General features: G+C 36.9%; 1 protein-coding gene across 2 annotated transcripts in view; it reads right to left on the bottom strand.

Annotated features, from left to right (window-relative positions):
* man2a1 (mannosidase, alpha, class 2A, member 1) overlaps positions 1–24958 on the bottom strand; it is a 91260-nt gene that overhangs the window by 41551 nt on the left and 24751 nt on the right. For both annotated transcript variants that reach the window (XM_036580301.1, XM_036580302.1), the window contains exons 6-7: positions 14299–14472; positions 12525–12711 (exon numbers count right to left, since the gene is read on the bottom strand). In XM_036580301.1, the coding sequence (XP_036436194.1) occupies positions 12525–12711; positions 14299–14472 (361 nt within the window). The remainder of the gene's footprint in view (positions 1–12524; positions 12712–14298; positions 14473–24958) is intronic.

Genomic DNA, 24958 nt, shown 5'->3' with positions numbered 1-24958 from the left:
TCCTTCTCTTCTCATACTCTGAACACACTAGAGTTAACGTGAAAGAAATACTATTCAGTAAACAACTGGTATTTCTTGCCATTATGTTCAGGAATTATCAAGGAGTATCGACCATTTCTGATCTGACTGGCAATTATTATATCAAGAATCACTGATTCATTTGTTGTACTTCTGTATACTTCGATCTAGTACTTATTTTCCTACTACTCTCAACTTTTCCTTTTTCTTAAGCTGTTCAAAAAAACAAATATATGCCACTGGAACCCTTCCTCTTGCTCATGATGACATACTGAGAATAAAAAATAACTGTAATAAAAAAAAATAAAACAGCTTGCACTTTAATTAAACATGAATAATTCTATTGATCATTAGCAAGTACAGCTACACAGAGTCCTTGATGAATATGCAATAAGTAAAAGCTACAACTGTACATGGGATTTCACAAATTTCAAGCTACAAATTCACATGGGATTTCTAACAAATATAACTGCAGTGGACACCACCTCAGTTCAGCTTACAAGACGGTGTTTACAAGACCTCTCCACAACGTCCAAAAGCTAATAGCTTTGGCACCACAGAGTATGGGGTACTGCCATAAAACTGAATTAAGACGCTCACAAATTTTATTTATAGCGACTGATGCTTACAATGGAACTTTCATGTGTCACCATCAAGGGCCCTCTCTGTCAGTTTCGAGAGAGGGGTTTTCCTTTGAGTCCTTTGTTGGCTCATGCAGGGTCGTTGATGAGACCTCTGCCTGGGAAGTCATACAAATGCATCGCATTGAAACTTTCATTTTTCTGCTTGCTTTTTGAAAATGTTAATGAGGTTTTCTGTTGTTTCATCATGCGTTTTAGTTTTTACCACAGAGGGGAAGCTTACCTATTGCAGACCACTGGATTCTCATTTAAACAGGAAATATGAGAGTAGTTACCTTCAACATTAATGGGTTACTCATTCCAATTAAGAGAGGAAAAATCCTGTCTAAATCAAAGAAAGATAAAGTACAGTTGGAGCAAGAAAGCATCTCAGCGACAAAGGGCTTAGAATGTGTATTCGCCTTCTTACAAATCTGGGCACAGGAGAGGAGTGGCAGTACTACTACATAACACACTGAGGTATGATCATATATCTGAGGTAAAGGACAAAGAAGGTAGATTTGTAATGATAACCAGAGAGATAGAGGAAATATTAGTAAACATTCTGAATGTGTATACTTCTCTGGGCAGTGGCTGGAATTTTTACAGAGAAATGTTTAAGTTAATGGAAACAAAAGCTGAGGGGATTTTGATATTGGTGGGGCATGAATATGTGTTTAAATTCAAGATAAGACTGTTCTACAAGGAATCCAGAGCTAAAACAAATTAGTAAAAAGATAACTATATTGATGAAAGAACTGAGAATAATAGATGAATGGAGGGAACTGTATCCACCTAGCAGAGACTACACCCATTACTCCTCTCCTCATGATGTCTATTCTAGAATAGATTGTTTTTTCATGTACAGTAGAGACTTACACAGGATAGAGAAATGTAGGACCATTGGATATCTCTGATCATAGTCCAGTTTATATGTCTCTCCATTTGAATAGAAAGCCACAATGTGGAGACTGAATTTGAGATTACTGAACAACCCACAAACCAAGGAGTGTTTAAAGACTGAAGTTCAAACATAGCTCAACTGAACGATAATGATGAGGTTACACCGTCTGTGCTTTGGGATGCACTTAAGGATGTGATGAGGGGTAGGATTATTGCTACTGCTTCCTATATGAAGAAACTTAAACAGCAGCAGCTACAATACTTGAAAACTAAATTAAAGCAAGTACAGAATGACTCTATTGACAATGAAAATAATAGAAAGAAACAAATTTTAAAAATAAGGAATGAGATAGATACCATATATATACACACAAGAAATACAAAGAAGCTGTTGTTTTTAAAGCAGCGGCACTATGAAGTAGGTGGAAAAGCTATGAAATTTTTATCATACAAATTATGAAAACAACAAGTTATTAACAACATTTGTGTTATTTGAGTTTTGAAACATTTTACAAAACACTATATACACTCAACCACAAACTAATAATGATCTCCAGATAGATGCATTTTTGACCTCTTTGAATCTACCTTCTGTTACAGAGGAACAAAATCAAAATTTGGTAGCTGAAATAACAAAAGAGGAATTGCAAGTAGCAATATCTTGATTGAAAATAAACAAGTCCCTGGGTGCAGATGGCTTCACTGCTGAGTGGTACAAATCATTTAAAGAGGAACTGACTCTGAAGGTTTTTAATTGGGTGCTTCAAAAAAAAAAAAAAAGATATTCCACCTTCTTGGAGGGTAGCGATTATTTCTGTAATTCCAAAGGAAGGCAAAGATAAACTTGAATGTAGTAATTACAGACTTAGTAGTGTATTGAATGTTGACTATAAAATATTTACATCTATATTAGCTCAAAGAATAGAAAAAATACTACCTGAATTAATTCATTTGGACCAGAATGGCTTTGCCAGAGGAAGACAAACACAGGACACTACATATTATTAGACACATCAACCAGCATCAAATAGAAGCAGCTCTTATAAGCTTAGATGCGGAAAAAGCATTTGACTCTGTTAGGTGGTTGTTTCTATATAAGGTGTTATCACAATTTGGATTTCATAGTTCAATTATTGACATATTCCGGGCACTGTACGATACACCATGCGCACACATTAAAATTCATGGTTACAAAAGCGTTTACTCTAGAACGTGGTACAAGACAAGGGTGTGCTGCCTCTCATCTCCTCTTGCCCTATTCATTGAACCATTGAACCAGTGGATAAGACAAAACACTGAAATTAAAGGTATAGAAACATAAACTTGCTCTGTTTGCTGATGACGTACTGGTATATCTATTACAGCCTACAAAGTCTTTACCAAGCTTAATAACCTTTCTTGAAGAGTATGGGTTGGTTCTCACGGTACAGGCTCAATATTCAGAAGACCCAAATTATTACTTTTAATTACAACCCACCAAATCATATTACAAAGAAGCATAAATTTAACTGGGATGTCCGTTCAATCAAATATCTTGGGGTTAACTTGTTATAGCCCTATAACTGCTAACATAGTCAGATTTGTTCAGATGGAATGTCATACCCTATTTGAGCCTCTATTCTAGAGTTGAACGTATTAAAATGAATATCTTACCTAAGCTGCTTTATCTTTTTCACACTCTACCAGTGGAAGTGCCAACTCAACAGTTTGATGAATGGGATAAATCAATATCAAGATTCCTGTGGCAAGGGAAAAAGCCTAGGATTAAATATAAAATGTTGCAGCTAACAAAGGAAGAGATTGAACCTTCCTTGTCTACAGGATTACTATTATGCAGCTCAGCTAAGGCCCTTAGTGTGTTGGTGTAACCCAACATTCTTAGCAAGATGGATAGAAATAGAGATAGCCTTGTTACAAGGGCCGCCAATAGCAGTTATGACTGTTAGTAAACTAAGGAATAAAATGACATAAGAATAATACATGGTTAAAAACAGCAATGGAAATTTGGGACAGGACAGTTAATTTATGTGGCTTACAAAGCTCATCTAGGCTAATGAAGTGGTGCGCATATGACATAGACTTTATCCCAAATAAATTTGATGATAGATTCCGGGCCTGGGTTGGAAAAGGACTCTGAAGTTATTACACATTTATTGACAAGGGAACTTTTATGAGTTCTGATTCTTTGCGGAAACATGGTTTGGAACAAAGTGACTTTTACAGATATCAAAATCTGGACAAAGCTTTAAAGACAAAGGAAGCAGGAATTTTTAAGGTATTTTTGTTGACATGTAAATCGGAGATAGGTAATACAGTTATTTCTAGACTATATAAAGGTTTGCTTCAGACAAAATCTGAAAATACAATTTATGGAAAAAGAGGTGAATATGTTAATTACAGAAGATAAATAGCATAGAATATGTCAGCTACAATGGAATTCAAACTTTTCAGCAATGTGGAGAGAATTTGCTTGGAAAAATACTATGTGGTTTTTTATCATACTGTTGCAAAAACAACATTCAGGTATTGACACAGGATGCTGCAGACATTGTCGGAAACATGATGCTGCCCATTTTCATGTTTTTTGGGGATGTGGGGCTCTTGCTTCCTTCTGGAAGGAGATACATAAAAATTTAGTAGCTATTTTTGGAAAGGATATTCCTTTCTAATTGAGTATGTAAAACCCCTAAAGCCAGATTTTTTTTTTTTCTACTGAATTGAACAATGTGTGAAGGTATAACGTGCAATGTAAGTTTTAGAATGTAAGCTCCCCTTATTATGTTCTGCTGTAAATAATTTTGTTTTAAAGGAACATATTTTCGAAAAACCCGAAAAGCTGTGTCATAGACTGGACTTTGTGCACTGAGAATTTTATTGTGTTCTCACGTTTCTATATGTTAGGCTAGCATTGATGCAATTTGTCAAGGTATTTCTGTGAAACTAAACAGCTATTTCCTAATAAATATATAAATAATAATAATAAAAAAAAAAACAGATGGACCTATCAGTGCCCTGGCAAAAGATTTTAATGAGTTAGAGATAACAGGAAGGAAGACTTCAATTTTCCTTCCTGTTACATTACATATTTCCCTTACATTCATGCTTTCAAAGCTTCCAAGTCGCCATTCCCCCAGAATGAATTGCCTTAAGTCAGATTGATTAATGCCATTCAGTGGTTGATGACATTATCTGAGTTCTGTAGGCTTGTCCTTTAATCAACTATATTACTGAAAGCAATTTGAATTTTGTTATTTGATATTTAGCCCAGTAAATTTCATCTTTCATGTAAGTGTGCTTTTCTTACTTCCTGTAGATGGTTTGGAATAGATGACTCATTTGAGGTCAAAGTAATAATAAAATAATTAAATTGCTTATTTCCTCTATATGACATAAAGACTTTAACATTAGTTGAATATGCCAGTGACCATTGCTGGTCACTATATAAATATATGGCTAATTCCAGGTAACTTAGCTATAACAGCTAACATTAACGATCTTTGATTGAATAGCACTCACAAATGGTCCTGTTTTCAACAGAAATATTTGTTTCCACTTCATACAATTACTGACAATTTTTAGCAAAATATTATTTATTCCCACAAGTCAAAGATGTTATAAAGACTTTCCTGAAGTGTTGTGCTGGTATGGTGGTACGGTGTGACAATACTAAGTGTCCTCTCAACAAGTGATTACGGCCCTGGGTTAACGTTAGTAGAAAACTGATAATGAATGATAAAGGCCCAATCCCATTTCTTCTTTTCACCCCTACCTCTTGTTTTTGAGTGTCACCCTAAGCCCTTGGAACTGAGTCACAAGAGTTAGTGGTTGAAATCTTGACCTACGAAATGAGACAACCCTCAAATTAGAAAGAAAAAAAAAAACAAAAAACAAAAAAAAAAAACATTGCTTTATTAACAGGCTACTAGCGGTGCTCTGTATGTGACCCAGCCCGTCTTCAGTGATAGCTGAGAAGGGAAAAGTTCAGCAACCTCACTGCTGGGCTTTAGTTACATTTAGCGCATCAAATGCTTTCAAAAGGGGGGTATAAGGCAATTATTTATTATCTCCTACCGCTAATTCTTTGTTGATACGAAGCTAAAGTCCGCTATTCTCCAGCTTCTTGTTCAAATTTCCCGTTCCACTTTAAATGGTGCAGCAGTTACATTCTGGCACTTCAGGCATCAATACTGCTGGACTATTTAAGGTGGAACGGGAAAGTTAGCTAGCTAGCTACCGAGACATTAGCGTGCTATTAGCGATTTTTTATGCTTGTTATGAAGAAAATGACCATAATACATTGAAACGGCATTAAACTAAGATAACACAATGGTTATCATATTTTTTGTAACAGAGAAAATACATTTGTGGGTTTCTTTGGTTGCTCGCGCAGCCATCTCATCATTTTTTCTTTTTTTCTCATAACACTCTGTTTAGAGTGTGCCTCTGAAAAACCTCAGTTTGGAGGGCCATGTAGCCCTAACACTTCGCCCTACTCCTCTATCTCAACAAAAATTGGGACACCCTAACCCTAGACATGAATGCGCAAAAAAGAGGGCTAAGGGCTAAGTGGTAGGGGCAAGGGGTGAAATGGGATTGGGCCAAAATGTCACAAAAAGAATTGCTGAAAAAAAAATTCAAGGAACAAAAACTTTGATTTGACCTGACACTGCCGCATTACGCATGCCTGATTCAGCTCACCAGCTAATAAGCAAAGCCTTCAAGAACTGAATTCAAAACACTAGATGAGGGTAAACATTAATCTCTGCAGCACTTTGGCCAGTAAGGTCCCCAGTTTGACATGCCTATTCTAGAAAATGTCTGATTCCCTGGGCAGTACCCAGACTATTGAGCAAAGGGAGCTCTTTGAGACACATCCACACCCACATAGCATGGCATGTTAACAGGTCAGCGCCTTCACACAGCCAGAGCAAGCGAGGCGGCAGAGTGTCCAAGACATTGTACTGAAGTAGCATCTTATTAAGAAAAGATGAGGAGCTGATTTTTTCTGCATGCCGTACATGCTACGAAGAAAAACACACTGAAATAAGCCATGAAAATCAACTAAACAGAAAACCAAATAAAACCAAAAAAACACAAGTTCTTTAATTTAATTTAATTCATTAACTAGTAAACATTTCATGCTGCACGCAGATTTCCCAGTTGGTTACCAGGTTTGAAACCTTTGTCCTTCATAAATTATATTTTTTAAATATATATTACATATATGTTTAAACTTTTGTCTTTCATAAATTATATTTTTATTGAGCAGAGTAATTGATTTGACTATTTATTTGTTTGGATAAAAGATATATTTCATGCAAGCACATGAACACAAATGACAACACCCAACAAACGCGTTACAAATGCATGGCCCTTATGTACAAAAACTCAACGCGCGTTCCTACATTAGGTTTAAACACCCAGTATTCGAGGGAGAGACGCAGGACAAGTCAGAGCAGGATCTACTGTTATTTCAGCATGAACAATTGAGGAGAGTGATCTGTTTTATGTGTTCTGTTGGAATGAAAGGCAATAATCTAACATCTTATGTTTATGCTTACATAAGCAAACAATTTTTTGTGTGAGATTCAACTGCTTGTCTGCTATGGCAGTTGAGAAAGCATGCTGGTGGTACAAGACTGCTAAGCCAGGCTTGGCTGTGCACCCCTTGCTGTAACACTCAGAATGCAGCTTGCCCTTGCATTCTGAGTTGCATCATGAGTCGTGACATTTTTTTTCTGTGTTCATAGCTCAAACTGTTTGCGTTCATGTCTTTGTGTGAAGTATGTTTCTGGCCTATAATTTTCTTGCTTCTCTGCTCTGTAGCATAAACAATGTACATATCAAAGGACAGCCATAAAGAGGTAGTACGGAGCAAGAAAAAACTCAAGCAGCAACTTATCCACAAAGGATTCAGTCTGAATGAATGGAACAAGTAACTCCAACAGGGATGCTAATAACTTCTAATAGTTAACTGGTTGTATAGTACACCTCTGATAGCGTTATTATGACTATTTCAATATAGCATCGTAGTTAACCTTGTAATGTAAACAGCATTACTGTCAAATAAAATATCACAATATCTTGATAGTTAACAGCGACAGAAACTTTTAAAATTACTTTTACAGAAACAATATATAGTTCTAACTGCTTGATTCTCAGCTGGACAGCAGCTGGAAGCCAATAAAATGTGACAAACAAGCCAACGACCACAGAAAACTCATGAGTTAACTGAGTTAAGCCTGTTACCACACGTCAGGCCATAACAGAAAAGTAACGGACAATGAGAAAACACCATAAAATACATCTCTCTCATTGTAAAATGAGAGTTAAAAAGGCCATCTGCTCAGCTGCTCTACTAAGCTTGAGTTTGTTCAGCTAATTTGCGTTAGTGAGGTCCATTTTGCAGAAATGTGACCTACATCTCATAGTGAATAGAATAACTGTCAAATATGAGTGTTACACCAACTGTAAGTTTCTCCTTCTCTTATTTATTTATTTTTTAACAAAATCATTGCTCCTTTTTACCCATCCATAACTGGTATGCACCTATTAATTTCACTTGTTCCTTCCCCATTCCTCCATTCTTCCACGAACAGCTATTACTATTCCATCAACTGATTTGACCCCTACCCTGTTTATTTAATAATATAACTATTTATTTTTATGTTTATTTTCAGCTGAAAATATATATTGAAACCTGCACTAAATCAAAGGACAGTTTCAAATTGATTTTATTTCATTTACCTCTCTCTCTCTCTCTCTCTCTCTCTCTCTGCCTGTCTCTCTTTTGCATCTCTGTCCTCAGTGATTACTGAAAAAGCACACATTAAACATATATCATAAAAGGCTATCTGTACCAAACCCCAGCTAAAGGGAAAGGCAGCTACTCATACAGTTAATGAGACAAAATACAGTCTAATGTACCTTCTGATTTCCCATCAATATTAGCTACATGATAATATACCATCAATATGCTGGTGAACAGTGAACTTTCTCATGCCAGTTGTAGTATGTTATGTGTACGTAACAAAATACAGCTTTAATTTCTCATCTAAATCACTAACATAGCCTACTATGGAGCCAGCAGCCTAAACTGAGCAGCTACTGGAACTAGACTAAAGCATGCTGATTTAGCTAGCAATGTTGTGAGTGCTCCAAATAAAAAGTTGTTTGCATTTCACAAGCATGTAAATTATGCTCATAAACTAGCTTATAGCATGTGTGCTGCATACCTGAACATCTCATGAAGTCAAAGTTACTCTGGTACTCAAGTCTGTGTAGCGTCTCGTAGAGATCAACAGATCGGGCAGTTAAGTCTAAGGCCAAACAGCTGTTCTGAGGACAGCTAAGAATCTCTCACTGCTCACTGTGTAGTTTTCATCGCTTTTTCCACACTGAATTTCATAAAACCCTTCAGAAACCTCCACAGATCTTAGTGTCCTAACGCTAGTCATGAACATGACAGGTGCTGCTAATGTAAGGTAAGCCTGTGATACTGTGGCTGTGCCCCTGAGTAGACTGTATTATCATAATGGTGCTGTTTCTGAGTTTAATCTCATGAATGGAGGAAAGTGAAAAAAAACCTTCTGAAACTACTGAGGTCCAGACCTCAGTGTCCTCATAGCTAGTTACAGTTGCTAAGAAGTGACTGGAGGGCCAAGAAAATGTGGGGCTTGAGAGAGGTCTATCAAAGTTTGGGCAGTTATACAGATAGGGATCATGAAAGACGCCAGAATGTGTTAAAATACGATCAACATAATTGTAGTGCCGTTCTTGCATTAAATTATTAGCCATTAAGAGGCAAAGAGGCACTTCTTCTGTTAATTTATTTGTGCTGTTAAGGTTGAAAATGACACTTATTCACTCACTTCTACACTAGCTTACACGGCTGCCACTTTTCTTGAAAAAGAGCTAAATCCTGTCTGCTTCACCCAAAAAGTGACATAAAAAAGACTATACCCACGGTCCAAATTATTTTAGAGAACATTGGCAATAAAGCCACAGAAGAAAGAAACCTGCCAACATGGTAATAGCTGTATTTTCAAACACAATGCATAGGAAGCAGCATGTATTAGTACAGATGAGACTGCTCTCTGCCATTAGATTTACACAGCTCTCTTTTACCAATATTAAAATCGACGCTATGCTGTCACAATACTATGCTTTTCACACGTTAGAAAAAGGGACTGATGCTGATGAAGTCTAGGGCCGAACAGCTGTTCTGAGGTCAGCTAAGAACCTCTCACTGCTCACTGTGTAGTTTCATCGCTTTTTCCACATTAAGTTTCATAAAACTCTTTAGAAACCTCCAAAGACCTTAGTGTCCTAACGCTAGTCATGTACATGACGGGTGCTGCTAACGTATGGTCAGGGTTGGGGGAGTAGCTAAGTAGCATGCTACTTTCTGTAGTTAACTATAAATTTTAGTAGCTAATAGCTGTAGCGCCTAAAAATTTTTGTGTAGCTATAGTGATATTTACGCTACAAGTGCACTATAGGCTTCAGGCAATCTGCCCAAAGTCTGAACCACAGAACGCGGTTGTTAACTGGGCTGGTGGCGACTGTGCGATCCGGACTGAGCCACGGACAATCCGGACTGAGCCGCAGGTCTCACATGCTGACCACCCCTGACTAGCAGGTTTAGCTCAGGGGTCGGCAACCAAAATGTTAAGAAGAGCCTTTATGTCCTTTCAACAAAAACGAGACAACCTTGGGAGCCTCAACATTTTATGTCTGTTTTACCATCTTGGCTGGAAATATGTCTCAGTATGTGCTGATGTGCTAGTGTAGGCTAACAAATATAATATAATATAAACAAAAACAAAAAAGACTTACTTTGCTCTGCTATAACCTTTAGCTCAGCTATAGCCGCTTTTCTCGCATCTCAGGAAACTTTTCCGCAGGTTTCTTGTACAATGTCTCTCAGTGTTCAACTTTTACGAGGCTGAAGTCGCTTCCCGTTCAAATTGTCCCATTCCACCTTAAATGGTGCCTGCGGCGCCAGATTGTCCTGTTGCACCATTTAAGGTGGAACGGGAAAATTTGAAAGAGAAGCAGGAGAATGTGACTTCAGCTTCGCAAGTTGTTGCAGATTAAACATATGAGGAAACCAGCTGACAGCTTATAAATGCAAATAAGTCCATTCATCTCCAAATTATCGATGCTCGTCTTAAATCGCTCTCTTTGCCATTTCGTTATCTGCGTTGCTGTGTGAGCAGGAGTACATTAACTCCAGCATTTAAGACCATTTGTTGTGAAAACCGTGTTAGAACTGTGTGTTATAATAATTTACAGCAAAGGATTATGTTATTTTGCCTAAAAATCTAGTTCTACTGTGGAGCCGCAACAGCTCTGCAGCAGTAGAGAGATTATTTAAGCCTGATTCTCACCCCGAACAGAGCCAGGGTCACTGATGAGAATTTCGAGGCTGAAGTGTTGCTGAAGTTTAACAAAGGACTCTGAATGTAATGTCTGTGTATCTTGCTGAAATGTTTAAATTGGAGCAGTTTTATTTCAACAGTTGACAATGCTTTGCACAAAATTGTTTGGTTTGTATGCGGTTATTTTTGTTGATTTTTGTTGATTGACTTTGCCTTTATTTAGTCTACATTTTTGTTGGATATCACACCTTTGGTTGTGTAAGTTTGATGGTTGGTTACACTTGAACTCACTTTTTGGTGATCTTTTTGTATATTTGCAGCTTTTTAATTGTAATGTTTCTTTCTGGCACATGACTATCAGTTGGGCTTGTTTGGTGTGTCAGGTGGAGACAAACATTCTGACAGTCGCGCTTTGAAAGTAGCTAAAAAGTAGTGCACTACTTTTCAAAAAGTAGCTAAAAAGTAGCCACTACTTTTTCTGGAAAAGTAGCTAAATTGTAGTAGTAGACTGTATTATCATAACGGCGCTGTTTCAGCATTTAATCTCATGAATGGAGGAAAGTGATGCTCTACTAAGCACTTCAGCAACACACTGTTTATCAACCATTCAGCACTGATGAGCACAGAGTGCTGTGTGCGTCTGTAACTGCTGCTGGGAATCGCTTTCATCTCACAACTTTTGGAAGAAACCAATAACATAGCAAGAGGAGGGTGTCTGATTTTTGAGGTATGATCTACAACATTAGAAGAATACGTCTGAGTCAGTATATAAAATAACAACAACTACATATTATAAAAAATAATAGTAATAAAATAAAAATATAAAAAATAACCCCCCCACCAGCTGGAATGGGCATGAGGCCCCTGTGTTCCACCACCCACAAGACAACAACATAACAGTACAGTAATAATTCAGAAGTTGTTAGAGGCCCCCTGATGGCCAAGATCTGACAGTAAATGAACTTGTAAAGCTCAGTTTGTTTCATTTTGAGATACAGCCTTATATTCCGCACAGTTTTTGTTTGCCTTTATTATTATGAGCCTTAATAACACGTTTGCCAGATGCATCATGTGCAACATGTAATATACGTCTTGTAATTTTGCTAACATTATTTTTTATTATTTTACATGTTCTAGGAACATGTAACAAGCACTGTTGTCTTTCTGGGGAAAAAAACATTTTTGGAATTGCCAAAAATAAATATTTATTTATTTATAAATAAATAAATAAAAATTTGTTAGCATCCTTTTCTAAACCTATATCGAAAATGTATCTTATCATGATGCAAAAAACAGCAATATGAATCATATCATGAAATTTGCATATCATTGCACCTCTACTCTATGTTAATGCTAATTTGTACTAGTGCCCCTATGGGATTTATAATAGTTTATAATCTAATATGGTAGCACTAGGCTAACACTGTTCCATGTGAACATGTTTTGGCCATTTGTTAAACACTATGCAAACATTCTGAATCTCAACTTGAAGTAAAATGTTTGTACGCAAACACTAATTAGTGCATACATAATATAAGTAAATGACAGCCATTGTCACTGAAGATCATTCACTTTGTTTATGTTTCTGAATAATGGTTACCTCTGTTGCACATTATCACTGGTGATGGCCTGAGGAGGAACCCTCCAGGGGCAGCTGATACGTCCCCCTGGCAGCCTCTTAAAATCAAATTGGCAGCAAATCTTTGGGTCAGGACCACAAGTGTGGGGTACATCATAACTGTAGAATGGCATCATGTGGCAGAAGATGTCCGTGCTGGAGTGCTGGTCTAAACAAGACAAAATAAGAGTGACTAAACAACAAGTAGAATCAAGCAGATAGTATGATGCTAGTTTTAATACAAGAACCGAATAACATTACTATGTTTGTTCACAGTAGTTTTGGAAATTACGGGACTATTTATAACACTATAATGCTGACACAAATAAAAATGATGTTAGTAGCAAAGCAAAGCTGGTACGCTGTTTCCTTTTCTTTCCTGTTCTTTTAAAGAACGAAATACAGAATTATACAGCAGTCTAATTCGCTAAGAAGTGTCATCACTGAGCAGTGCTTACTAAGTAATGCCTAATTTTTATGCTGTTAACTGTTGCTTAGTTTCTACTTCAGCACATACAAAAACAGAAACTGGATACACAAGGTAACTTCTATAAGATAATACCTGACTTGAAGCCCATTTGGTCAGACTAGAAGAGGACTATGATAGCAGGCCTACACCCAGTGTGCAAAAAAACAAATGACATCACCTGTTTTTCTACAACCTAAACTACTAGGGTTCTGCCATCTATAAGTTTGATCACATTCTGAATGATGCCCACACTTATTTGTTGTAAGTGATCTGAAAAGCTGTGGCAACCTTGAGGGGCATGTATGTTTAACATATTCCTGACACCTAAAAGAAATGAGATGGAGTCAAAAGGAGACAGAATTTATAACATTAAAAATATCTAACAGAACTGTTCTAGAATGCTAGTTCATCATAGTGGGGAAATCTGGCAGTGTCTGTTGCTGGGGCTGAAACACCTCCAATAGTAAGGCTGAACATCTGGAGAGGCTGGCTCATATAAGCTGTAGAAATACAGTAGACTTAACAGTGCTGACACCGTTACCAAAAGCGGCCAGACCATTCACCATACATGATTCACAACAGCCTGAAATTATCCTGTTGTGACTTCTATTTCACGATATTGGGGCTAAATGACATGAGCTGCCCCTCCTCCTTTTAATCTGCATAATTAAAGAGAGATTCAATCAATGAGAGCCATGAATAGCATGGAAGGACTATAAGCCCACATACTTGCACTTTTACTGTAAAATGAAAAAGAAAAAAAAAGCTTAAAAAAAGACAAAAAAATACAATGAATTTCATCTAGCAATCGCATCATTTTTGTCTGTTACTGTATGCTTTGAGCCAAAAAAAAATCTTCTGTCACTATTTTTTTTTTCTTTAAAAGTGGATATAGTTGGAGTGTTCCTATTCTGCATGTGCTTTTCAACTATCAATGTTTTTTTCTGAAATAATGACTGGACTGGTTAGGAACATAAGTAGACTTAAATCAGTGGTGTCCAATCTTATCCAAAAAGGGCTGGTTTTTCTTTCCAATAAAGCACTGGATATCAGTTGCTTGACACCAAATGATTAAGCAAGTGGAATAAGGTGTGCTCCAGCCTTTTTTGGAATGAAAACCTGCAGCAACACTGGCCCTTTGCAGACAAGATTGGACACTTCTGGCTTAAATGGTACTAGGGGGGCCCATTTAAGCCCAGTTTACTTAGCTTATTGGGGGCTTTCTCCCCTAATAAGAATTAAAACCAAAGTGAAAGCATTCTGCATATATAACACTGCTATACTCACCCCAATTCTGTCTCCAGAAGAACTCTAGGGTCTTCTGGGTGGCAAAGTGCTTCTTTACAGAGTAGTGCACTCTTTGGATGAGCATGTTGGATAGGCCGGCCTGCTTCAGGAGATAGGCCTGGGTGGGAGAGTGGCCAAATGGGTCCACAGCCCAGCCAGTCCTGGGCTTCACTCCTATCAAGGAACGAAATGAAGGGACAGATTTTGGACAGGAAACTAAAAAAGTTAACACTTTATTTGGACAGTTTGCTGTAGATGCCTTGCAGAGGTTTAGTCTGTCTTTAATGAACCTCTAACTAAATATCTATTAAATGCAATTAAATTGAACCTGAGCGCTGAGTACCACAAAAAAGTGTGTTAATAATCTTAGTATCTGTAGATCATCTATGGTGGACCACCAAAAGAAAATCTAAAAATCAACTACAATTTAAAAAAAAACAAAAAAAACGAAACAAAACAAAAAAAACCTAACCTTCTTGGCCCCTATGTGAAATTAACTCAATAGTTTTACATTATTTTTTTAATTTTAAAACCAAACACAACGACTTCTGGATTCTCCTCATAATTTAGCTTTAAAAGGGGCTCTCCTGATAATTTAGCTTTAAACATCTTTAGCATCGGACTCCACATCTAATTTTGATTTTAAATTCTCACAATAACACACAGTAAACTTTCTGGGCTATAATGAGTGATTTGCAATCCAGCCAGCAACACGGTCTAATAATGGCCTTGCGAGCAAGTTAGCATCAATGACTACATCTACAAACAGACAGCGCAAGCTGATCTACATAGGATCTATGTTAAGAATCTATCTGGATTTAAGCACCAAACTGGTTAAAAACCGTGCCGCATTCAAAGATGTCAAGCAGGCACTTTATAAAAAAAAATATATATATATATGGATTGCCACTAGCTGTTTTTGCTAACCTGGGGGTCACAAATTTCAGTTCATAAAGCATGAGAGTAACTTTTTAACTGTTTGGCAACTCTCAAGGAACTGGCCTGTTTGACGTCTGGAGGTTTCGATTCAGACTGCTATTCCCAGAAAGTTAAGCTTATGGAGCAGGTAGTCTTGTTCGTACATTGTACACGCACACTGCAATTAACCTTTTAACTTCTTAAAGTTTCCATTGTTTTTACTCTGTTACTGTTAGCTTACCTTAAAACCCTTTTTTGCAGTTTATGCAAGAAGTGCATGTATTGGTTTTTAGTAGTGCCACTTTTGTTATATGATAATCTAGCCTAGACTATTATCTGTGTTTTATCATTGACCAACAATGCTCAAGTTATTTAGGATATCCAGGAGTTCCCTTGGACTAGAGTTAGAGAAAGTACTAATGTGCAGTTTATTTGGGGACCTGCAGTTGGCCTCAGTTTGCAGTTTGGGAGACCAACTCAGGAGAAGTTACTGTCTTGTGGTTTAGCATTATTATTATTATTTTTTATTTTTTTTGAGAGGGACAGATTTTGTAGAAGTTGTTGTGTACTGCTATCTAAGAATCACAGTGTTGTTAAATAATTCCGGAAGTCATCTCTGTTTTACATGTACATTGAATGGCTTAAATGACTATGGCTGACAATTCAGTAGTGAACAGGGCAAAGGGATCAGCAGCCCCTTTCATCAGTTGGAATGTTAAAGGTCTCAGTGGACCAGTCAAAAGGGCCAGAAAATGTGCTCATCTAAAAAAAAAAGAAAAAAAAAAAAAGTATTTTTTTCACAGGAAACACATTTATGCACAATACATCATAACAGACTTAAAAAAACATGGGTTGAATATATCTACCCATTTTAACACTAAAGCAAGAGGCAATGCAAAAGATTCATAAAAATATTCAGTTCTCTCCAACTAAAGTAATCCCCAGCCCCCAGGGAAGGTTTATTATCGTATCTGGCTCCCTGTTCCAAACTCCTGTTGTCCTTGTAACTGTTTGTGCACCTAAGTGGAACAATGCAAATTTTATCACTAAGATTATTTCTTTACCACCCAATTTAAATACGCATTGTGTATTTTTTGGTGGCGATCTGAACTGTGTGATAGATCCAATCATTAACAATTCAAATAGCAGGGTCTTACTCTGTTCCAAGGTGGCTCAATCTCTAGCAGCTTTCATGACACAGTCTGGTTGTACAGACCCCCGGCATTTTTTTGCACATAGTATTCGTTTCACATGTTCACCACTTTTATTCAAGAACAGATTATTTTTTCATAGATAAAATCCTTTTCCTGTCAGTTTAGAATATTGAATATTCATTGTGGAATCAGATCATGGACCCCTATACTGGGTGTCTTCTTGCTTGCAGATGAAGGTTTCTGCACTTTGATATCCAATACAATTGATAACTTCTTGACAAATGCTTCTTGAGAAATTTTATTGTATTTTCAGTGCGGCCCAATCAGGAGGCAGCAGTCTAAATAGGCAGCATTTTAATGCAGCATGTGCATGCTCCCAAAACGAAAGCTGTCCCATTCCCATTTTATTTTATTTTTTTTTCACATAAATTTTTATTGAAGTGGACAGGTATTTTACATACATAAGCGAAAAATGCTAAAAAAAAACAACACACACAAACAAATAAATAATTTTAGACTAAACAGAAAAAGAAAAAAAAATTGAGGGACACTGCGGACCTTCACTCACATACTTTAGTCCGTGTTTGATAATATAGTATCATACAGTGTCACATGATGGCTTTTCCTAATGTACTTTTAAAATACTGGCAAATTTTTGTCTTGCTTAGTCTAGAGCAAGAGTCTGTAGCTTTTCAAAGCATCAAACACAGACTCCCAGGTTGTATAAAATTTTTTCGTTGACCCCCTAAGTGAATATTTAATCTTTTCTAATTCAAGAAACAGTAAGAGGTCTCTTAGCCAGTGTGAAATTTTAGGTGGGTATGCTGACTTCCAATCTTCTTCTTGCTAGGAGAGTTGCAAAGGCAAAAGCATTTACTGAAACACAGCCGCCTAGAACACCAAAAATAGCTGTTCCCATTCTAGGCTGCATCTCCATTTCGAATACATCAGACAGGAATTTAAAAATGGCTGACAATCTGGGGTGTGCCCAGAACACATGAGTCAGATTGGCTCTGGCAGAACAGCAATGGTCACATGTATCACAGACATTAGGGTATATTTTTGCCAATTTAGTTTTACTGTCATAGATACAGTGGAAGCCTTTATAATGAATTAGAATGAGCCAGGCACAGGACGTCATTCCATCAGTTCTTCTTAATGCAGTCTCCAAAGTTTCATCGGGTATCCCCATTCCAAACTCCTCCTCTCACTCAGTATTTTGCTCATTTTTGTGTTTTTGAGAGATAAGATAATATCGTTAATACGTGAAATCAGGCCTTTGAGTTGCAAACACGTTTTTAAGATGGTACCTGTATGTGATTTTGGAGGCAAATTAGGGAAAGTTGGACATTCAGCATGAATGAAATGACGTAACTGAAAATAACAAAATAGGTAGGAGTTTGGAAGCTTAAATTTTGTTGTTATGTCTTTAAAGCTGGCACAAGTCCCATCTATGTATAGGTCGCTGAATTTATTGAGACCCAGTTTCTGCCATTCTGAAAAGACAGAGTCCAATTTTGCTGGAAGAAACTGATCATTATTACATATAGGACCTTGTAAAGAAAAGTCAACTGCCATCCCCAGATTTTAAGAGTAGAGTTAACAACTGGGCATGACATAAACTATGCATTTGAGAAAGGCAGTTTGGATCTAGATCTACGGGAGCTAGATTCAATTTTGCACCATTCTGCCCGTGGGAACTGCACCCAGTGTATAATTTTTGCAGATTTGCAGCCCAGTAATAGTACATACAATTTGGGAGTGCACCCTGGGATCTAGATCTCTGAAGCAATTCTTTACGTACTCTAGGGATCTTCCACTCCATAAAAATGATAAAATAATTTCGTCCACTGTTCGGAAAAAAAGATTTTGGCAGAAAAATTGGGAGGCACTGGAACAAACAGAAAAATCTGGGCAGCACATTCATTTTGATGTTAATCAGTTAATTCTGCCTGCAAGAGATAGATGTACATTCCATTTCTGGAAATCGAGTTTAAATTTATTGATCAAAGGTACAAAGTTATGTTTATAAAGACTAGACACAGAACTAGTAATACTGATCCCAAAATATCTGAAACCTGATTTATTCAGGCGAAAAGGCAAGTCTGAGTCCAAAATTTGCAGAGCTGGGTGATTTATAGGAAAACGTACATTCACTCTTTGAAAAAATTTAACTTGTATCCTAACTGCCATTTGCGTGTAGTATTTACTCTATGTTTTGAACACATGGAAAAAGGATCTGAAATGTAGAGTAACAGATCATCAGCATATAAGCTTACTTTATGCTCTATTCCCCTTTTATTAATGCCATAAATGGATTGGGAGGTTTTAAGCATGATAGACAAGGGTTCTGTGGCTAAAGAAAAGAGAAGGGGGCTAAGAGGTCACGCTTGTCTTGTACCCCTTCTAAGTGGAAAAAACTGTGAGTGTAATTTATTTGTGACTACTGATGCTTTTGGTGATGTGTATAATAAACGGATCAATGAGATCAATTTTGGGCCAAAGATAAACCTTTCCAGCACAGTAAATAAATAAATATTCCCATTCCACTCTATCAAAGGCCTTCTCTGCATCTAAAGAAACAATTACTTCAGGGGTTTCCAAAGATGTAGGAAAGTGGATGAATCCAAGCAGTCTATGGATGTTAGACTGGTCTGGTGAGATTAAGTCCATCATAATGGTGTTTATCTTTAGCTAAGATTTTGACATCCGCATTTAAAAGTGAACTTTAGCTAAAAATCTTGAAAATTTAAAAGTGATATTGGTCTTTATGAGCTGCACTCTAACATGTCCTTATCAGGTTTCAACAAGAGAGTGATGGATGCTTCAGTAAAGGTTTGTGTCAAGATCCCTTGATTTTGAGAATGTTCAAACATTTCTAGAAGAAGTGGGTCCAATTTAACCAACATTTTTTGTGGAATTCAACTGAATAACCATCCAGGTGCCCTACCACTTTTCATTGCTGTTATTGACTCAGGAAATTCAAAACAGTATAAATCTGAATAATATTTTTGAAAGGTGTTTCACAAAGATATACAGTAAATTCACCAGATTCCTTGCGAATCTGTGGGATGAGTTGAACAGCAGATTTACATTTTATTTGAAGAGCTAGAATTGTACCAGCCTCTTCACCATGCTTACACATACAACCATGTAAGCGGAGCAGACATTGTTGTGTTTTTTCTGTTGATAGCAAACTATACTGTGTTTGAAGACCCAGCCTCTCCTTGTATAACACTGGTAAGGGAGACACAATATTGATGGTCCAATTCTCTTAGTGATTCAATAAGGTTTTTTGCTTAAAACTTCTTGCTTTATTAAGTGAGATAGTATACAATATAATTTCTCCCCTAATTACCACCTTGAGCGTCCTCCACAATGCAGACGGAGAAACCAAATGCAATTTGTTGGTTGACAAGAAGTTATCAATTGTATTGGGTACCAAAGTGCAGAAACCTTCATCTGCAAGCAAGGCAGTGTCAAACCGTCATAGTGGGCGCTCTGTTTGACAGAGAGAGAAAAAGACATCCAGTATGAGGGGTGCATGATCTGATTCCACAATGGCTGAATATTCAATATTTTAACTGAAGGGAGAAGGATTTTATCTATGATAAAATAATATATTCTTTAATATGAGTGGTGAACTTGTGAAAGAGAATTCTTTACTATGTGGAAAAAGAAAGGGGTCAATACAACCAGATTGTGACATGAAAGCTGCTAGAGACTGAGCCATCTTGGAGCGGTATGACACTCTTCTGTTTGAACGGTCTAAAACTAGGTCTATCACAGTTCAGATCACCACCAAAAATTAGACAATGCTTATTTAAAGTGGGTAATAAAGAAATAAACTTACTGATAAAATTCACGCTGTCCCATTTAGGTGCATAATAATAATAATAACAATAATAAACCTTCCCTGGAGGTCGGGGATAACTTTACTGTGGAGAGAACCGAATATTTTTATGAATGAGCATTGCTGGCTCTAGTATTAAAACTTGAATGATAGATATGTCCAAACCATGTTTTTGTAAGTCTGTTATGGTCAACTGCGCTTAAATCTGTTTCCTGCAAAAATGCTATCTCAGCTTTCTAATTTTTTAAGATGAGCAAATATTCTGGCCCTTTTGATTGGTCCACTGAGACCTTTAACATTCCAGCTGATGAAACGGACTACTGATCCCTTCGCCCTATTCACATCTGAATTGTCAGCCATAATTATTTACGCAATCTAATGTACATGTAAAACAGATATGGTTCCCAAAACTATTTAGCAACACTGTGATTCTTAGATAACAGTATATAACAACTTCTACAAAATCAATCCCTCTCAATACAAATAAAACAAAAACAATGCTAAACCACAAGGAAGTAAACAAAATATTACACACTTAATTTCTTGGTCTCAACAACAGGTAAAATTAGTCAAATTTACTATTTTGGTTCTGAAGCACTGCCTTGAATGTGATGCCTCCTAAGTTTCCTTTGCTGGCCAAAGAAAAAGGTGTATATATATATATATATATATATATATATATATATATATATATATATATATATATATATATATATATATACACACACACACACACACACACACACACACACACACACACACACAATATATATATATATATATATATATATATATATATATATATATATAGAGAGAGAGAGAGAGAGAGAGAGAGAGAGAGAGAGAGAGAGCAAGGACCCCCCAAAAAAGTCATAAATGGGATTAAAATGTCCACTAGTTTTATGGCCTAAAGGAAGTCATCCTTGTACAAGGCCCAGACACAGCAGGAGGTTATCAACCTTCTGTTACTAAGGGTAAACAATGAGGCAATAAAAAGCTCTTGCTAGAGAGACCACAAGGTAACTCAACTAAAACTTCTAAATAACAGAAAAACAAATTTCTAAAACAGATATCAACTCCAAATTGCAATTTCATGATGGTTCATTTCAAAGAGACTGGAGACATCAAGAATGAGACTGTTACAAGAATCTAACACAAAGTTATACCTTTTTGGATTTTATTGATATTTCAGACATGTACCCACAGCCAAGTGTTGAGAATGAGACACACCACACAGCCACAAAACCATTTCCCCATTGTGAAAAAAACATTATGCATGATATTCAACGTTTTATATTGTTTGTAAGTGATATTACCTGTATATTATGTAGTCAATTTCCTAAAATATGTTTCTTTCTATTATTAGATGCTAGGAAAACATAATTTATCACTTTGATAATTTACCTATGTAGCCATGTGATTGTAGTAGGTTTAGAACACTGATGAACCTCAATATGTATTCCTTTTTTGTTTTGCTTTGTTTCTTCTGTTCCTTAGTGAACAATCATATTGTGGGTTAATCACCCGGAGCAAGCAACACAGAGAGACTGCATACAGTGTTTGCTTGTGTGTTTTAATATGCATGTTACTTTTCAGGTAACATGGGTTAAAACTGTATGTTACAAAACATAAACAAATGTTCTATTTGTTTCTTACCTTGGTTTCAAATGGTTATCCAACTGATTTTTTTACAAACAATTTTCAGTTAAATTGACCCCACTTCTTTCATAAATGTTTGAACAATCAAGGGACCTTGCAATAAGCACTTACTGAAGCATCCATCACTCTTTTATTGAAACCTGATAAGGATGAGTCACAAATAAACTAATAAATATTTTTTTTCCCCACTCAGAGGGGGTACGAGACAAGGGCGCCCTCTGAGTCACCTTCTCTTCTCTTCAAACCCTTGTCTATCACTTGCTGTTCTAGTTACAGCCTAACTGCCTCCCTCAGTTGCACAGTTTACTTCATGCCCACTCTTCAACTCTACTCTTAAAACCTGGGGACAGTTTCATTGAGACTTTATCACACATAGGACCTTGCAAAGAAATGTTTTATAATGTAATCATCAGTTTCTTCCACCTAAATTGGACTCAGGAAACAGTAGCAAACAATGGAAGGGTAAGTAGTATTGACAGCAGACAGGTAAGTGCTTTAAATGCGATTCCTCAGTTTCTTCCTTTCCCCTCTCTTAAACGCCTCATAGTTTTTACCGAACTGAGAATGTGTCTGTTCCCAACCAAAACAAAATTTCAGAAAACCTTGGAAAGTTTGTTCTACTAATCTAACCAATATCAGATCAGTTGCAATGACAGCGCCTTCGGTCTAAAACTAGGACTGCTTAACATAAGATCTCTTACATCCAAGGCCGTCATTGTAAATGAACTCATTACTGATCATGACCTTGATGCTTTGTACCTCACAGAAGCATGGATTAGATCTGATGAATATTTTGCTCAGAATGAAGCCACCCCCACAGGCTACAGTTAAGAAGTACACTGCCCTCGTTTATGTGGCCGGGGTGGAGGTATAGCAACCTTTTATACAAAGGCTTTAGGAGTGAACCAGAAAGCAGGCTACAGATTCTCTTCTTTTCAAATTATTTTTCTCAATAGAAGTGATCAAGGAACAAACAAAAATTCAGTTTCACTAATTACAATCTACAGCACACCAGGATGCTATTCTGAGTTTATACAGGAATTTGCTAATTTTCTATCAAGTATAATAACGCTCTTGAATAAAATAGCAATTGTCAGAGATTTTAATATCCACTTTGACAAACCACAGGATCCACTACGTAAGGCATTTATATCCATCTTAGACTCTGTTGGGTTCACTCAAAATATAAAGGGGCCTACTCACTATTGCAACCACACACTAAACTTAAATCTTTTGAATATTGAGCCATTCTCCTCCCAGAGCACAGCAGTCTCAGATCATTACCTAATCTCATATGAAATCTCATATGGACTTTTTAGTCATAATATGTGTCTATCACTACGCTATCACATTAAGCACACTATAACATCCTCCACAGCTAGTAGCTGTATCAGAAACCACCCAGATCTTATTATAGAAAGTCTTCAATAAAAAAAACTGAAACAAATCAGGCAAAAAATTCAAAACACACAGTTAACCTCCAGAAACCTGCTACCCTACAAAGCTAACTCAGATGAGTATAGTGTAACTACTGCAGAGTGGCTGGAATCGTTTATCTTACTTGAACAAACTGAGCTAGTTAAAATTATTTCCTCTTCAAAATCTTATTAGATCCAATTCCTACAACTTTACTCAAAGACATTTTGCCAGAAATAACCAACCCTCATCTGTCAATAATAAACTACTCTCTTAGCTCTGGCTATACCAAAAACTCTTAAACTAGCAGTTACTAGACCTCTGATCATTTTCAGCCTTGCCCCTCTCTGAGACGCATAGGTTCCACCTAATTGAGACCGTGCCTGTTCCCTGACTAAAACAAAATTTAGAAAACCTCGGAAAGTTTCTAACCAATATCAGATCAGTTAAACTAGTTTGCAATGACAGCACCTTTGGTCTAATCTAGGACTGTTTAACCTCCACAAACCTGCTGAATGTTTGTACAATGTTGTACAAACCTCACCTGCACGCCACTGACCCTCCTGATAATACTGCAGCATTTTTGTAATCACAGACATTGCTACTCCTGCTTTTCCCCTTTTTCCATATGTTATACTAATGATCAAATCTCATTCCCTGCTCTTATTGCTTGCTATCCAGTATCGACCAGAAGAGGATGGGTTCCCCTTTTGAGCCTTCGTTCCTTTCAAGGTTTCTTCCTCTTGATCTTAGGGAGTTTTTCCTTGACACTCTCGCCATTGGCTTGCTTATGGAGGCTTGGACCCAGATTTTTCTGTAAAGCTGTTTTGTGACAATGCCTGTTGTAAAAAGTGCTATGTAAATAAACTTTGACTTGACTCTTTTAATGAAAGACAGAACCTGCGTCTCAATAAATTCAGCAAGTTATCCATAGATGGGACCTTTGCCGGTTTTAAAGACATAGCCATGAAATTTAAACTTCCAAACTCCAACCTATTTAGTTATTTTCAGTTACATCATTTCATTCATGCCGAATGTCCAACTTTCCGTAATTTGCCTCCAAGATCAGGAATAGACATCTTAGAAACTTGCTTGCAACTCAAAGGCCTGATTTCACATTTTTATAATATCATCATGTCTCTCAAAAACACAGCAAAAAGAAAGATATGTACCAAGTGCAAAGAGGAGTTCAGAATGGGAATACTCGATAAAACCTGGGGGACTGCATTAAGAAGAATTAATGGAATAATGTCCTGTGCCTGGCTCAGCCTAATTCAGTTTAAAGATCTCCACCGTATCTATTACAGTAAAACTAAATTGGCTAAAATGTACCCTAATGTCTGTGATACATGTGATCATTGCCATTCTGCCAGAGCCAATCTGACTCACATTTTCTGGGCATGCCCCAGATTATCAGAATTTTGGTCAATCATTTTTTAATTCCTATCGGAGGCAGCTAATGTTGGTGTCCTAGGAAGTTGTACCTTCGCAAATAGTATAAGGAGAGATGCTTTTGCCTTTGCAACTCTCCTAGCACGAAGAAGGATTTTACTGAATTGGAAGTACTCACCCAAAGTTTCACACTGGCTCAGAGACCTCTTACTATTTCTTAGATTAAAAAATATTAAATATTCACCAAAAAAAAAAAATCAACCAAACC

This window comes from Colossoma macropomum, unplaced genomic scaffold (genome assembly GCF_904425465.1).
Source record: "Colossoma macropomum unplaced genomic scaffold, Colossoma_macropomum, whole genome shotgun sequence".
Classification (NCBI taxonomy): domain Eukaryota; kingdom Metazoa; phylum Chordata; class Actinopteri; order Characiformes; family Serrasalmidae; genus Colossoma; species Colossoma macropomum.
Note: the sequence above shows the minus strand (reverse complement) of the source record. Positions and strands in the feature narration are given on the sequence as shown.